This window comes from Eubalaena glacialis, chromosome 10 (assembly GCF_028564815.1).
Source record: "Eubalaena glacialis isolate mEubGla1 chromosome 10, mEubGla1.1.hap2.+ XY, whole genome shotgun sequence".
NCBI classification, from domain to species: domain Eukaryota; kingdom Metazoa; phylum Chordata; class Mammalia; order Artiodactyla; family Balaenidae; genus Eubalaena; species Eubalaena glacialis.
The window spans coordinates 49,256,377-49,272,217 of NC_083725.1; the positions used below are offsets into that span (position 1 = coordinate 49,256,377).

General features: G+C 49.8%; 1 protein-coding gene across 1 annotated transcript; it reads left to right on the top strand.

Annotated features, from left to right (window-relative positions):
- Positions 1-1,484: 1,484 nt before the first annotated feature.
- On the top strand, positions 1,485-15,102 carry LOC133099840 (uncharacterized). The gene is made up of 6 exons (XM_061203700.1): positions 1,485-1,494; positions 3,093-3,227; positions 11,968-12,130; positions 13,442-13,535; positions 13,655-13,770; positions 14,390-15,102. The coding sequence occupies exons 1-6, from the start codon at positions 1,485-1,487 to the stop codon at positions 14,868-14,870; spliced, it is 999 nt and encodes a 332-aa protein (XP_061059683.1). The 3' UTR covers positions 14,871-15,102.
- The last annotated feature ends 739 nt before the right edge of the window (positions 15,103-15,841 follow it).

A 15,841-nucleotide genomic window follows, 5' to 3' on the forward strand; every position in this document is an offset into this window, starting at 1 on the left:
AACAATAGCATCTCCATGGCAACCAGAGCCCAACTAGAATATCAGGACAGCATGGAAACAGGATCTGCAAGGTAATTGTGATGCCTTCTTTGGGACGTTTTCTGAATATCTTGAATAATTTCCTGAATACTTTTGCACATCCCCCTGGATGATGTACTCCAGGCCATGATTGGTAAAGCCTAACATACTCGAAGCAGACAGTTGCCATACAAGGCCTTACCTTCCCACCTATGTGCGCAGAGACTCTTTCGATGCCCAGAACCAATGTGAGACCCTTCAGAACTTGGTGCCTTCTAGCCATGCAATACCTAAACAGATAAAGATTAGGTGATGGATGTGGTAGATTGTTTGTATAAATGGCACCAATTGATGTCCTCCCTGGACCCACACGTTTTGGAATGTGACTTTACAGCTTATCTTATTAAGAGGTAGGGTCTGTTTCTCCACCTCCTTGAATGTGGGCTCTTCCTGTGACCAAGTTGGCCAACAGCGTGGTAGAAGTGGCATTGTACAAGTCACAGAGCTAGGCTCTAAGAGGCCTTGCATGCTTCCACACTCTCTCAGAATTTGGCCACACCTGGGCTAGCCTGCTGGAGGACGAGCCACTTGGAGCAAGCTGAATTGCCCCAGGGGTTCTGGCCAAGATGTGGGAAAGCCCAAGCAAGATCAGCTAAGTCATTTAGCCTGACTGCTAGCCTGACAACTGACTGCTGACTCGGGGGGGCACCTCACCCAGCCCAGTTCAGATCAGCAGAATCACCCCGCCAACCCACAGACTCATGAACAGCATTGTATTGTGCACCACTGAGGTTTTATGGTTGCATGTTACACAGCATGGCTGTGGCAGTAGATAACTGATGTAACATCAGTGCTGGAGGTGGTTAGCACTTCATCCACAGAGAAACTGGATTGGAAAAATTATTCTTATATCACAGTCTATAAAGGATAGCCTTGAGAATAGTTGTAGGGATTTTCATTTATACTCTCTAAACTAGAGTCAATGTCGTTGGTAACAACAATCAGCCCTTTACTCATCCCTGTCCTCAGAATGTCCATCTTCATGGGGTGAAATGTATCACATTCCTGTTAAGCTTGTTCTTAGGTCTTCATCCTCAATATTTTGGATCCAAAGTGTGACTGTACTCATAACGGGGCTGGTGAGGTTAGGGCCAAAATACCCAAACTTTATAAGAATCACTGAGGAACTTGTTAAAAATCCAGGTTCATGGAACCATCCCCATTAATTCTGATTTAATGAATATAGGCAGAGACCAGGAATCTCCATTTTTTTTTTGAATTTTATTTAATTTATTTTTTTATACAGCAGGTTCTTATTAGTTTTCTATTTTATACATATGAATCTCCATTTTTAAAAAGTATCCCTGGTAACTGGGGGCGGCATGGTCAGACTTTGAGGGGAAAATGGTTCAGGTTACAAGATGAGCTTTCCAGTTCTAAATGTAATAAAACTATAATATGGGGTCATGCAACCGGGTAATAATTGAAGTCTGTGAAAAGAAAAAAAGCAAACCAATCCACAGAAAGACAAGTGGACACAGAAAGTAATCATGAATCAGGTACAAGGAAAAGAAATATTTTTCTCCTGGCCTTTCACTACAGTTTCCTGCGCTACTTCTATTTCTACCTCAAGTGAAGTTTAGGCTAGATTAATAGTTCTCAACCATGTTGCACCTAGAATCACATGAGGACTTTAAAAATACTGATATCTGAGAACCCCACACCCACCCCGAGATTCTGGTGGAATTAGTCTGAGGTGCAAGCAAGACATTTGGTTTTGAAAAGCTCTCCTGGTGATTCCAACGTCCAGCACATTTTGAGAACCAGTGGACAAAATTAATAACACCTCCCACCAAGTAGATCTCTTCCTAACAGTGGAAAGAATCGCAGCCCAATTTATGACCTCCAGGCAGAATGGAGAGAAGACAGCTGGATTAGGCAGAGAAGAAAAGGAATTCTCATCTGCTTCTAAAATCATACGTTATGGCAGAGTCTTAGAAGTGCTGGGAAACATACACCCAGTTCACATGGCCCCAGGAAAAGAAGTCAAGTGCCCACGCTTGCTTGTGGGCAGAACAAGTTTTGCATACTGAAGTCATTCTAGATGTCTCTGTCTCTATATGCAGTGTGTACACTTAAAAGTGTGGTATACAGGTTACATCGTGTCTTTTTGATAATTAACTCTCTCCCTCTAAATTTGTGGTAAGAATGCTTGTCTGGTATTTCAGATATTTCTTGAACGCACAGATCCTGTGTGACGCCATGAAAATAAGACTTAGGGGAATTCTTTAAAAACTAAATGGACTCTGGAAGATTACAAGTCTAAGCAATGGTTCTCAGACCTTCTCCCTGTGCATCGAAATCTACAGGGAAGCTTCTTAAAAACAGAGATTCCTGGAAACCACCTGAACTTACTGAATCAGAATGGGAGGTCGGGGGCCAATACAATTTCCCTTTTTACAAGCTCCCCACACAAATTTTTATGCACTCAGCACCACAAGAGTCTCCTTTTGAGAACCATGTATCTTTGGGGACAGGCCCCCTTAGGGGGTTTTTACGCAGAGTTACACAGCCTTAAATCCACTTTGACTGTCTCCACCCTCTCTCCATGTTCAGTATATGACTGGGAAACCAAAGAAGGTTGTCATGTTATCAGAGCAGCAAATCAAAAGGCATCCAGAAGAAGCTGCATCAAAGATGGGTTCCCCACGGTGAAAAGGAGCTCCCCATTATCAACTTCGGTTACAAATGTCTACTGAAATGGAACTTCTCAGTCAAAAGGCAAAAACACTCTTAATGCTCTTGATACACATTTCTGAATTGCTTCCCAGAAAGATTGTGCCAGTTTACACCTTGCCAATGTGCATGAGATGCCCGTCCCTATGGTCACAAGCACTTCCGACGAACTGTGTCTCCTACATGAGTTTGCCCAGCGCTGGCCTTGATGGGGTAAGATAGAAATACACTGTGCCTGGACCAAGGAGTCAGTGACGGGCAAGGCTCAGATAGCCATGGGACTTCTGAACCAGAGAGAAGGACTCTGACCCCCTGATTGATTCTCTGTGCTTTTCAAGAGAAGTGTGGCTCTCAGCCCGGAGGGGCTGTGGCGGCCCCCGCTGCTTGGCAGAAGTTTGGGGGATGCTGCCTACGGAAGCAGCTCCTCTGGGCTGAGGCCGGGGCTGACTCCATGGAGGGGGCCCCCAGGTGGGGTAAGGGAGTGACTGAGAGGATGGGAGGTCGACAGAGGCGGCAAGGTTGAAGGCTTCAGAAGACCCTGCCCTCTAACTTCAGGTGACACAGCCAAGTTACCCCCGTGCCCTCTCTCTCAGCTTCCTGGTGCTGCTATGGGACTCCCGGCTGCTTGGGGCTGTGCCTACCCGACTTCTCCTAAAGCAACATGCCCATGTCTCTGAGGGGTAGATTCTAGCCAACTCCTTCCATGGAGCACTTTCTATGTAAAACAGTATTCTGTACCTAGAACTCTCTTTACTCAGTTCTAGTGGGCCCCAAAGGATTTAGGAGTTGGCGAGGTGCTCCCATATTCCAAAGTGAAATAATGGTGCATGAACTCAGGAGTAGCAAAAGAGGTCATCCCACACCTGTCTGTGATCCTTAACCTCAACCCTGCTCCTGGCTATGAAAGAGCTGAGGTTGAAAAGGCAGGAGGAGATTTCTTTACGAAGAACTATGTTTGAGCTCCTCACAGAGACCTTTCTGAGGCATTTACACACGTCTGGTGGGGTTTAAAGAACCCCATGGACAGTGCTCGCCTCCAATCTAGAAGAAACCACATAGGCTAGATTACGACTCAAGTTGCCCAGGTTGGCATTTGGCAGGGGACGGTGCGTGAGTTCTCTTGGACCAGAGAAGACCTTGGAAGATAAGCTGGCTGGAGCCATCCTGAAGGGACACTGTCTAAGAGGGTGCCTGCCAGAGGAAGGTGGGATCACAAGAGGTGACCCAGAGAGTGCCTGTCCTGAGTCAGTCCCCGTGTGGTCAAGGCTGTTTCAAATTGTGTGTGTGGAGGAGGGAGGGATGACGTGATCAGATCTGCATTTCAAGAACATTCTGACTGGAGCATGGAGAATGGAGGGGCCCAGAGGAGCAGTAAGAAGGCGTGTTAATAAGCCAGTCAGGTGAAAGGAGCAGGTAGCATGGACCAGGACAGGGACTGCAGAGATGGTGAGAAGTAGATGGACCTAGGAGATGCGAAAGAGGTCCAAGTGATTGAATTGGGGGGCGGGTAAACAAGGAGGAGGCACCCATGACTCCTTGTTTCCTGGTTTGCCCATGTGGCTGCCTGATGGAGCCATGGACTCAGAGAACCCTGGAAAAGGGCCATTTTCCAGGGAAGAGACCATGTGTTTTGCCTCGGTCATGGGAATTCGGGGTGACTTGAAGACACACAGACAAAAATGTCAAGTAAGCAAATGGAAGCTTTGGACATGGGTGAGATGGCTTAGGAAAAAGAGTGAGACATGAAGGCAGCCTAAGAGCCCACCTTGAGAAACTCAACAGTCAAGGCCAGGACGAGGAGAAGGCACCAGTGCAGGGAAAAGAGGAAGAGAAGGAGCTGCCAGAGACCTGACCAAAACGCCATGGGCTGCACCTGTTCTCAATGCTGGCTGCACAACAGGGAATAAAATAGATGAGTTCCCTGCCCGCACAGAGTTTACAGTCAGGGGCAGGGGGCAGGGAACAGTAAGCAAGAAAATCTTAACATTTTAGAACTAGAAATTGGAATAAATGTTGTAAGGGGAAAGACAGGGAACAAGAGTGAATTGTGGGGCAGGGAAGGGTTCTCGGAGGAGGTGACATTTATGCAGATTAGCTCACCAGCACAGGATGCTAATTTGGGGCAGCTGTCCTGGGGCAAATGTCACCGGGATCCCTGGCGATTTCTTAAACCCTTGGTATTGGAGGCGCCAGTGCACAATGAAGAGGGAAGTGTTTGGAGAAGGGGAACTCCCTCGCGCCTGTTGTCTGCTTCCCCACTGGAGACTGTTCTTCCCTCCCCAGCTCCTTCCCTGCAGCTGCCAGGGGCCCAGTGACTAAGTGTCTTCAACTAGTGAGTGTCTCCCCAAAAAATGGGAGAGGACCTGCAGGATGGACCCAGGACACAAACGCCTGGCTGGCCGTGAATGGGTGGGAGAGAAGCTGTCACAGGCCCTGGTCCGGTCGGAAGCTGTTTGGGCTCTCGTTCAATACCTGAGACCTGAAGACCTGGCTGGCACTGGCCCCTAAGGGAGCCAAGTCCTTGTTCAAAGCCAAGTGCCCCAGAGGGCGTCAGGTACCACTCAGCCCTGCCAAGCAGTCTGCAAAGAAATGTTAACTGCGGTTGCCATGGTGATTTCTGTGCTACAGGCACGCGGGTGGGGTTGGGGGATGGGTGTCAGCTGGCGGTGCCCCTGGGGCCTGAGCCTTGGGAATACAGCCTAAGAGCTCCTCACCCGCCCAGGCTGCCTGAAAGACACCCCGGCCTAAGGGTGCATTTATACACTCAAAGCCCCTGTCAGACTGCTCTATTGGATTTCTATAATTGATTTCTTTCAAAGTAAACAGTATAGTATTATTTATATACAATCCCATTAACTAAGCAAATGGGAAGCCCTGTTTTAAGGCAGCCTCCTTAAGCACTGTGAGAAAGCACGAAGCCACCGTGAAGAGTTTAGGCTCTGGGGTCAGACAGACGTAGGTTCAAAAATCCAGCTCTACCACCTGCCAGCTCTGCCCCCTACCGGTTCAGGGACAGGCAAATTCCGAAACTTCCTTCCGCCTTCCTTTGGTTTTATAGGATGAGGATGACAGAACCTTCTTTGCAGGGATGTTGTGAGAATTCAACCAGATGACATCTGTAAGGGACTTGATAATAATAGTAATGATAACAATGCTAACATTTATCGAACACTTCAAGTACATCGAACGTGGTCAAAGTGACTTACCCGAATGAATTAATGACCTATCATCTCATGGAACTTGAGATTCTTAAGTTGAGATCCTGAAGATCCTTTGCCAATCTTAGCCTGACCGCACCTTTCTGGACTCTTTTTGTGATTTTACTCCCTCCCCAAGCCAGATACAAGTCCTTGGCTACAGCTGCACCGGCCTCTCTGCTCCTCCTTCAAGCCGCTGCCTTCTCTCACGCCTCTGACACGCTCCCCCATCCCTGGGTTCACTCGGCGCCACCTTGGTCTACCAAACTCCTACTCATCTTTCAGGGCGCAATGCAAATGTCACCGGCTCTTTGAAGCCTCCCCTGCCGCATCTAGGCAGTCAGCTGCACCCGCCTCCGTGCTCCCACGCACTTCCTGCACACCTTCTGAATGATAATAATAAACACAAGTGCCAAGCACCATGCTGAAGTCCTTTATTTTAGCTCATTCAATCCTCACAGGCACCCTATAACATAGGTTTGGTAATGAACCCCGTTTTAGGATGCAAAACTTAAGACCCAGAGAAGCTAAGTAACTTGCCCAGTGCCACGTAGCCCATAAGCAGCAGAGCCAGGGCACAGGTCTTCTGACTCCAGAGCTGGTGCTGGTAACCACTGCACCAGACTGCTTCTCCCTGCCGCTGGGGGCCCAAGCCCACCTCCTCCAGCAGGTGGGGAGAGCCAGAGATTGCGCTGCATTCATTTCAGCAACCCTGCCATCCAGCATAGCAGCTGGCGCCCAGGCACATGCAAACTCCCCCTCCACGCAACCCCACACACACTAAACTAGACTATTTAAGGAAAAACCACTAGTCCAGTAAACTCACCCATGTGTCCTGGTCTCTTTTTCTTTCTGCCCTTGATTAGGAAACTCAGCTCTGAGTCCTGTCCAAGGGGCCCAGTAGAATCTCTTTGAAGTTGATGAATAATAAAGAGCTTCTTCAAGTTTATTGAATTAAAAACAAACAAACAAACAAACAGAAAACAGCTATTTTTTTCCCCCGGGGAGAAGTCTGGAGCCTAATGATAAAATAGAGACATATTATTTGTCTCTTGACAAATGACACCTTTTCCCATTGAAAGGAAGGGAATCCATTTCTAAAGAAAAGAGTAATAACAGAATTCATTAACCGGGCTTCCAGAAAGGTCCCTCTCTGTCCGGGCAGCTCCCAGAGGCAGCTGTGAGGCCAGAGGAAGTCTTAAACAGAGAGCTTGAGAGGGCACCGCTGGCCACAAAGTCATAGCAGCAGCCCAGGGCCCCCAGCCCAGCTCAGCACCTCTCAGCCAGCGCTAGCTGGGGAGGCCAGGAATCACAAAAAAGGGAGAATATTTGAAAAATCTTTGGAGTTAGAAAGACTGAAAGGTTGCCCAGCCGGTTCTTGTCCCTTTGTTTGTTTGTTTGTTTGTTTCCCAAGTCTAGTGTCTAATTTGGGTGTTTCCAGGATTCTTGCCCTTTCCTCGTTGGAAGCAGATCATGTCTGGGGCCAACCGGTCCTTTGCTCCAAGTCACCCGTGTCCCTCGGGACTTTTTCCCCCGCTTAGAAACAAAAGGTGGGGCTTTGTCAAGATTCAGTGGCATTCCTCTCAAAGCCCCAAGTCTGCCTCAGTTCAGCATGCACAAGAGGAGGTCTTTGAAGGTGCTATGGCTAATTTCCTAATAAAGCAGGCCAAAAAGGAACCAACATCTTTCAAATTCAGGTCCTAATCAGCTCTGTAAAAAAATGGATTTTTTTTTTTAAAGGAATTCCTTTATTTTTATTATTTATTTATTTATTTATTTATGGCTGTGTTGGATCTTCGTTTCTGTGTGAGGGCTTTCTCCGGTTGCGGCAAGCGGGGGCCACTCTTCATCGCGGTGCACGGGCCTCTCACTATCGCGACCTCTCTTGCTGCGGAGCACAGGCTCCAGACGCGCAGGCTCAGTAGTTGTGGCTCACGGGCCTAGTTGCTCCGCGCCATGTGGGATCCTCCCAGACCAGGGCTCGAACCCGTGTCCCCTGCATTGGCAGGCAGACTCTCAACCACTGCGCCACCAGGGAAGCCCAAAAATGGATTTTTAAGCCAAGGCTTAAATTTGGACAAAAGCCTCAGATTTGAAAAATGCTTGAAACTAGAATCAGGAGGGGACGGGTGTGTGGTAAGGAAACATGGGAGTGGGGAAGCACTGGTACAGGGTTTTGCCTTCAGTCTGCAGTTACTGAGTTCAGGAGTTTGCACCTTCCTGGTCCCATTGCTAAGTATACCCTGAGCACATATTTGTACCAAAACTCAACACGGAAATCAGAGTTATATGTCACAGGGTTGCTGTCCTTGAGTGATTCACCATCCCACCAAGGACAGGAGACCAAAAATAAGCAAAGCTCTGCGTATAAAGGTCTTGGCTCATGGTAAGGGTCTCTCAAAGTCACTTCCTGGCCTCCCTTTGGGCTGCTGGAGAGGAGAATAATGTGACCACTGGTGGCGTCTCTGGGTGGAGAGGAGCATTCTGACCTCGGAAAGAGAAAGATCACTGTGGATCTGAGTGGCCAGCAGGACTGGTGAGGTGGAAGATGGCCAGGGGGTCCATGATGAGTGAGAATTGGCTGGTGGGGGGCAGGGGTGGGTGGGCAGGAGGACGGTGGGAGTGGAGGGCAGAGCTCTCGATCAGGGGCCGCCGATGCCAGGCGCAGTGGTTGGGCCTCGCCCGAGTCTCACATAGGAGCCAGACTCTGATAGCCATGTATGTGTTATGTGTGTACGTGCGTTATGTCTGTTTGCTTGCTTGCTTTTTGCTTTAATATTTTATTTAAAATCCTTAATAATATTACAATGTTCTGAATTTGAATGTCTAGAGTGGGGGAATATTTGCTCTTCGATTTTCAATTTAGTTCCAGGCCCCGTTCCTATTACTCATCACTCAATTCATACATTTATGTCCCCTGCCCACACCCCACAGAAGCTTATGGCCTCAGCCCTATAGCTAACAGGGAAATTGGACATCTTCAGAATGACGTAAATGGTGTTCAGAACTGTCACTTGCATGTAGAGTTGCCAGATAAAATACAGGTGCTCAGTTAAATCTGAGTTTTAGATAAACAGAAACCTTTTTTGGCCATGCCACACGGCATGTGGGATCTTAGTTCCCCAACCAGGGATTGAACCTGCACCCCCTGCGTTGGAAGCACAGAGCCTTAGCCACTGGACCGCTAGGGAAGTCCCTTAGATACACAGAAACATTTTAATATGTCCATGCAATAAAAATTATTCATTTTTTTCTAAATTTCCAATTTAACTGAACATCTCATTTTTGGTTTTTGCTATATCTGGTGATCTTACTCCTATAGCATATGTCAAATTAATGGGAAGAAAGAGAGGATAAGACCAAATGCAGAAGTTGTACAGTCCCAGAAAGAGACAGATAACAGCTCCTATAATAGGGCAGATGGCTGGATTGGAGATGAACGATGTTCTGAAAAAGGAAGGAGCAGAACATGCAGCCTGGTTAGAGACATGGGGCCAAAGCAGAGAAAAACCCAAGAGTCACAGAAATGCAATTCACGCTATAGCTCCACCATAAGTGGGTAATTAGATGAGATGCTCCCAGCCTCGGTTTCCCCATTACCACCTCCTAGCCTGTGGAGAGGAGTAAAAAGATCATGGAAGTGCCTTACAAGTGCTGCACAAACAGGAGTTGTTATCACAAAGGCCCCAGCCCTGTTCTTCCCCACATACGCCACTGCTCCAGCCAGGCGTCTTCCATGCTGTCCCTGCCCAATTATTTTGAGCACAGGGTAAATGTCCCCTTGTTCCATCTCCCCGCTGCCCACTCTTCCACATGGGCACTTGTAAGACTCAGGAGTTTCCTGTCCTTGGCAAACTGGATGACCTTTCTTCTGCTTTTTAATGAGCCATTGGTAAATGTTTATTAGGGCAGAGATGGGGACACAGTCCCACAAGCCAGAAGCTCTGACGATCCAGGTCGCCATCAGCCCATGACCAAACAGCCTCTGGGTCGCAGCGAATGTACTTGGACCTACACCTGGTTCCTCTACCTGGCAGAAACCTGCTTTGCAGACGACGCAGGGCAGTGGCCCTGAAACTGACCCTCCCCTCCCCACTTTCTGTGACTTGGGACAGATCGTGTGGCTTTTCCATCCAAACGTAAGGTTTCACTTTGTTACTGGATGTCCTTTTATTTTCGTTGTTTTTTTCCTTTCTTCATATCCATGTTATAACTAGTGCTAACACTGCAAGTGTCTAAACAATTTCTTTCTGAGTTACACTTGATGGAGACATAAGACCTCTCTCTCTTGCTCAGATTCCTTCAAGTCACTTGCCCCACCCTCAGAAAGCTTTGCCTTCCTTACGTACCCGCCCAGACAGGGGCTCAGGACGGGAGCTGCACTTTTCCTTGGCCTCTGTTGCCACCTGCAGGATCATTTGGGGGAGAGTTCAAGGACCCTGGATGGTGGCGCAAAGAGAAGGCAAAGGCAGCGTGGAGTCTTTGGGCTTCACCGGTTGTCAAGAGATTTCATAAGGCACGACCTCATCGCCTCTCTGGCACTCCAGATCCAATATTTAATTAGCTGGATGGCTTTGCGCAGTCACTTCTGTGAGTCTATTTCCTCATCTCTGAAACAGTTATTTGATATCCATAAAATCGCTTTGATAGTGATTATTGAGGGGTCACTCATTCATTTATGTGTTTATGAAGCAAACACCACATCGGATACAAAGACATGAAAAAAAAATAAGATTTCCTAGAGGAAATCACAGTCTTACAGTGGCATCAGTCAAACACATAGGAAACTGTCCGTTGTTGTGAGAGAGGTATGACCAAAGTGTCGTGGGAACTAAGTAGTGACTAACTCTGTTTGGTGCAAGCAGGGAAGGTTTCACAGTGGAAGTGAGATACAAGCTGGATTTGGAAAAACTGGAGTTGACCAGAATTCGGAAGAACACACAGGAGTCACCCACCATATAAAGAAGAGGGGAAAGAACATTCCAGAGTGAGGGAGCAATGAACCAAAATGCTTTGACCCAGCTTGCTCTAGAAAGTTCCCAAGGAGTGAATGAACTTTCACATCCTGCAGCAGCCTTGGTAGGAGAGAAGTGTGAGGAGAGAGAATTTTTCCAACTTCAAAGCCAGGAGGCAGCCACTCACGCTGCCTATGGCAAGGCCCAGTCCTGGTAGGAATCTAGGATGCAAATGAGGAAGAGGAGCTACCGGATGGGAAAAGATCATTCAAGGCAGGATTGGGAGGTTTGCTCATGACCCGGGCACTCACCACGTGGCCTTGGCCAAGTGAGCCATCCTCTCCATGCTTCAGTTTCCTTATTTGCAAATGGAGATAATAATACCCACCTCAAGAGTGTCCTTGCAAGATGCAAGCAAAATCGTTAACCCAGTGCCTGACACAGACATACGCAGATACATTAGCCAGGGGAATTACTATCAGAGGTGAGCCTTCAGGAAGTTATTTTACCTCCCCAAGCCCACGTTCCTCATCCATAAAATGAGAATAACAATGTTTGCCCTGCACGCAAAGAGTCACCCGGACAGGAATTTATTGTGACAATACCATCAAGAAATATAAGCTGTAAAGTTCATATAAACCTGAGTTACAAACAAGAGGGAAGAGGATGAGATCATCAAACCTACTTTTTTAAGATACACTGAGTGCCTGCTACTTATAAGGCATTTTCACTTTCATGACCTCATTTAACTTTTCCTGAAGACAACCTTCTGAGGTGAGTACCACGTTTAATTTCATTTTACGTGTGATGCAAGTAAGAGTCAGAGAGGTTGGTTTGTCCATTTACCAGATGCTCTCTGAGCAGGCCCTGTGCCTGAGCCATGAGCCAGAGAGGATCATGGGAGCTGGAGCTGAGCAGGCTCCCTTGTGATGCACACGATGGCGCCTCGGGCTCAGGGCTTGGACTCCTGTGTCCCACTCATCCTCTCGCTGATCTCTCCAGCCTTAGGGTTTTCAGCACCGCCTATATGTATCCCGATAACCCCCCCTTTCCATCTCCAGCCCAGCCCTCCCGAGACACGAGTGTCCGCCTAGCCAACCTCTCCACTGGCTTTTCTAATAGATACCTCACCCTGAATATGTCCAAAATTCAGCTCTACTCCACCTTTTCTCCACAGTCTTCCAGTCTCAGTCAGCAGCAGCTCTATCCTTCCAACTGCTTGGCGTCATCTTCGATTTCCTTCACACCCCACAGGAGGGCAGGAATCTTTTTTCTCCTACTTTGAAAACTACATCCAGAATCTGAGCACCTCTTTCCACCCCTGACCCGAGGGAACCTCCCCAGATCATCACCATGGCCCTCATTTTGTTGTTACCTCCTATTCGCAGCCAAGTGTGATCCTTGTGAAGAAAAAGAAGTATCCACCTGTTGGGCAAAACCCACGAATGGCTCCCCGTATCATTCACGTTAGAGCCCATAAAATGTCTGCAAAGCCCTATACAATCGGCCCCCTTCCAACAGACATGCTCTAGTTATTATATTTATTGCTTATTGTCTGACTACAAGCTCGGCCAGGGGTCCTATACTGGCACATAGAAATACGTCTTGAATGGATAAAATGACTATACAAGTGTTTGATTACATATAGAAAGTGCTATGAACAAGATGTGCTTCTCTAAAAGGAAATTGACAGGGAGAGAGCCAGAATCCAGCTGGATCTTACAGCTCCAAGCCCAGAGCTCATCCCCTAAGGAAGACAGTGTGCAACCCAGTGCCTGGCACAGAGCAGGGGCTCCCACAGGCTAGCTGAACTGGAAACTGAAGGGATTTCAGAAAGCAGGGAAAGCCTTCCCTCACCCTCTTTCAGAGGCTGCCCAGCCGTCCTGCTCTCTCTTTCTCTGTCTCCTTGCATGCGCCCATGCACACACCCCAACGCCCTGCCTCCCTGGGCCTGCTTTCCCTCAGGTGGGCGCCTTGTGTCTCCTTAAAATGTAAACAGCTCTCAGGAGGGGGAATAAAAGGACAGTCACCCGGACAGAGCTCACACTGGCTGTGCTAGAGAGGAGATGCGCAGGGACCCTCTCCCCTAAGCCTTACTGCAAGTGAGGGGGAGGCCAGCACTGCTGGATCTTCTGGAGGACCCCGATGAGGAAAGGGAACATCATAGGAAGGAATGGATGTAAACACGGAAGACCTAAGTCCCACCTCAGCAGCTGGGTGGAGAGAGGAGACGTGCCTAGGAGCCCTCGAGAACTTGGAGTAAGGCTGCCCTCTGCCGGTGAACCTGTGAAATCAGCCCACAGAGGAAGAGTGCAGAGATAAATGTGCAAAAAACAGCCCGACTAAACCGTAACCTGAGTGCGTGTATTAACACACCTCAGACGGGGCGCATCACAAAAGAGAGGAGGAAGGGGACACGGATCTAGGCAAGGGCGAGCCTTAGGGGGCTCACGGAAGTATCTGGTCACGTTGAGATGGGTTGACAGACTGTCCGAGCCTAATGTCCCCATACCTTTGATTCATCTAACTCTCCAGCTCTGAGTTCACCGTTTTCCAGCAACTTCGCCGGCTCCGGCCTCCCACTGGGCTTGCCAGCAGCGAGGAGACGCACCCGCAGGCGAACTCACAGGTGTGGACCCCAGCCTCCCTTTCTCGGTATACATGAATAAATGACGCTCCGCATGGTCAGCACCGCCCAGCCCTTCCCAGGCGGGTCACCGGGGGTGTGCGGGCGCCGCGCACAGGTAGGATCCAGAGGGGGCGAACGGGGCTCGGATCCCGGAGCCGAGGGCTGGCCAGCCGCCTTCCCGAGCTGGGATCGGGCCCCACCCGGGTCTTCAGCGGGTCCAAGGGAGGCCCAGAGGGTAACGCAGAATTGGGTAGATGAGAGCGCAACTTTCTGGGAAGAGTCTACGGCTTCCTTCCCTCTGACGCTCAAAGGCTACCAGCCCTGGGAAGGGGAGGAAGGACACGATCCGCCCAGCGGGAAGGAGCCTGGCTCTCCCAGCTGGACTCGGCCTACTTCTTTGGGCTCATCCTCCCCGCAGTGCCGACTGTCACCAGAGATGCAGGGAGCGGGTGGGTGTCGGGAGCGGCGGGGGCAGGACCCCAGACCTGCAGGCGGGCACGGCCGACAGCGATCACAGCGAAGAAAGATTCTCTCAAATCCCCGTGCCCTCCTCTTTCGAGCCCGAGCCTAGGGAGGGGAGCCCCGGAGGCAGCGGACAACCCCCCAGAGAACCGGGTGGCGACCCAGCCGCCCTCCTCCAAGCGGAGACGCCCTCCCCACCATCGCCGTCGTGGGACTGGGGGGTTGTCAAAGGAGGTGCCGGGTTTCCTTGTAGAAGGGAACGATGTGGGGTGTGTGTGTGTGTGTGTGTGTGTGTGTGTGTGTGTATTTTCCATCTCCCGGTACTACAGTGGGGTGAGGGTGGGTTAAGTTTATCCCGGTTTCGGGCCTGTGAGCCCTAGCATCTTTTTCAGGCGCCGAAGAAAACAGGCTGAGTGGGGCTGGGAAAGGCGCGCAGTTGCCGAGAGGAAGGGGCCTGGAGGTCACCTGGCCGCCTCCCCGGGGACCTCGGAGCTTGGTGCGGCCACACCGCCGGCGGGACAAGACTCGATCCCGCCCAGGAAAGGGAGCGACTTTCTCTCCGGCCCACCCCAAGGGAAAATAAACGGTCTCTGGCACTTTCCTGCATTCCTGATTTTTAACAAAACTATTGTTGGAGGTTGGCCCCTGTGCTTGCTCCTCGGCGGGAGCAAACCTGCCCACTCCCGGGCCCGCGGCGGAGCCAGCGCCATCCAGCAGGCAGGCCGGGAACAATGCCTCTTTGTAGCGGGCCCTCGAGGCAGCTGCGGCTCCGCCACGCCCAGGGCCCTCCCCTTAGAGAATTCCGAAAGCAGTCGCAAGCCCTGCTCTTCCTCGAGGTCTCGACCTGGGAAGAAAGCAAAGCATCCTTTCTAATCCTTCCGAGGGGGTGAGAGAGAAGGGAACTGACTTTTCCTGCGCTCCGTGTGTGCCAGCCCTTGAATCCTCCCTGGCAGCCTTGTCCAGAGGAATTATTACCCGCCTTTAGTTTATGTGCCTTGTGCCAGGTCCCACAATGGTAAATGGCAGAGGGGATCTCAAACTCAGCGCTGTTTAAGAGAAGTTATATATACATATTTTTTTTCTTTTCACCACCCAGGGTTGAGGATTAAAGCCATTTTGACATTGTCCCTGGCATTTGCTTGACTACAGTTCTTCCATATGCCCCAGGAAATAACATCTTTCCACCCCCTCTTTCACCCACCTCCTTGGTTGCCTGATAGCAGTGGTCACAGTGTGACTGTTTGGGGGGTTTCCTGCCTCCTCGTTCGGTTCTGAGAGAACAGTGCCTTCTGCTGGGTGTGCTTCCAGAATGGTCCTCTTCTCTCCGGCTCTGGCTTGTCAGTCCTCACTCAACGCTCGCACCCATCTCTCAGTGCCCTGCCAGAACCTGGGAGCACCGAGTCCCTCCCATCCACCTTGCAGAAGGGCAGAGCCTCAGGGCTCCCATCCTTTGAGGGACTATTGGAGCATCCACAGGCATCCACACAGGATAGAGCCAGTCCCAGGCCAAGGATGATTGCCAAAGGCACGGGGCAGTGGGTGCTGGCTGTGGGGTCACTAAGGGACTACAGACCCAAAGTAGAGACTGAATGGCTTCTTGGGTGAATACTGACATGGGGGTGCTGGTTATTTGTGGGGAGGCAAAGATGCGGTGTTTGCACTCACAGCTCCATACATTACAAACGTCTTCCCCGACCCCACCCCACCCCTTTTCCTGCATTCTTCCTCTATTTGCACTGGCTGTGAACCACTTATTGCCAAATGACTCAGTACAGATGGGAAGTTTAATTTATTTGAGGGAGGCCTGTATGCTATCTGGATAGCAACAGTCACCAAAAAAGAAA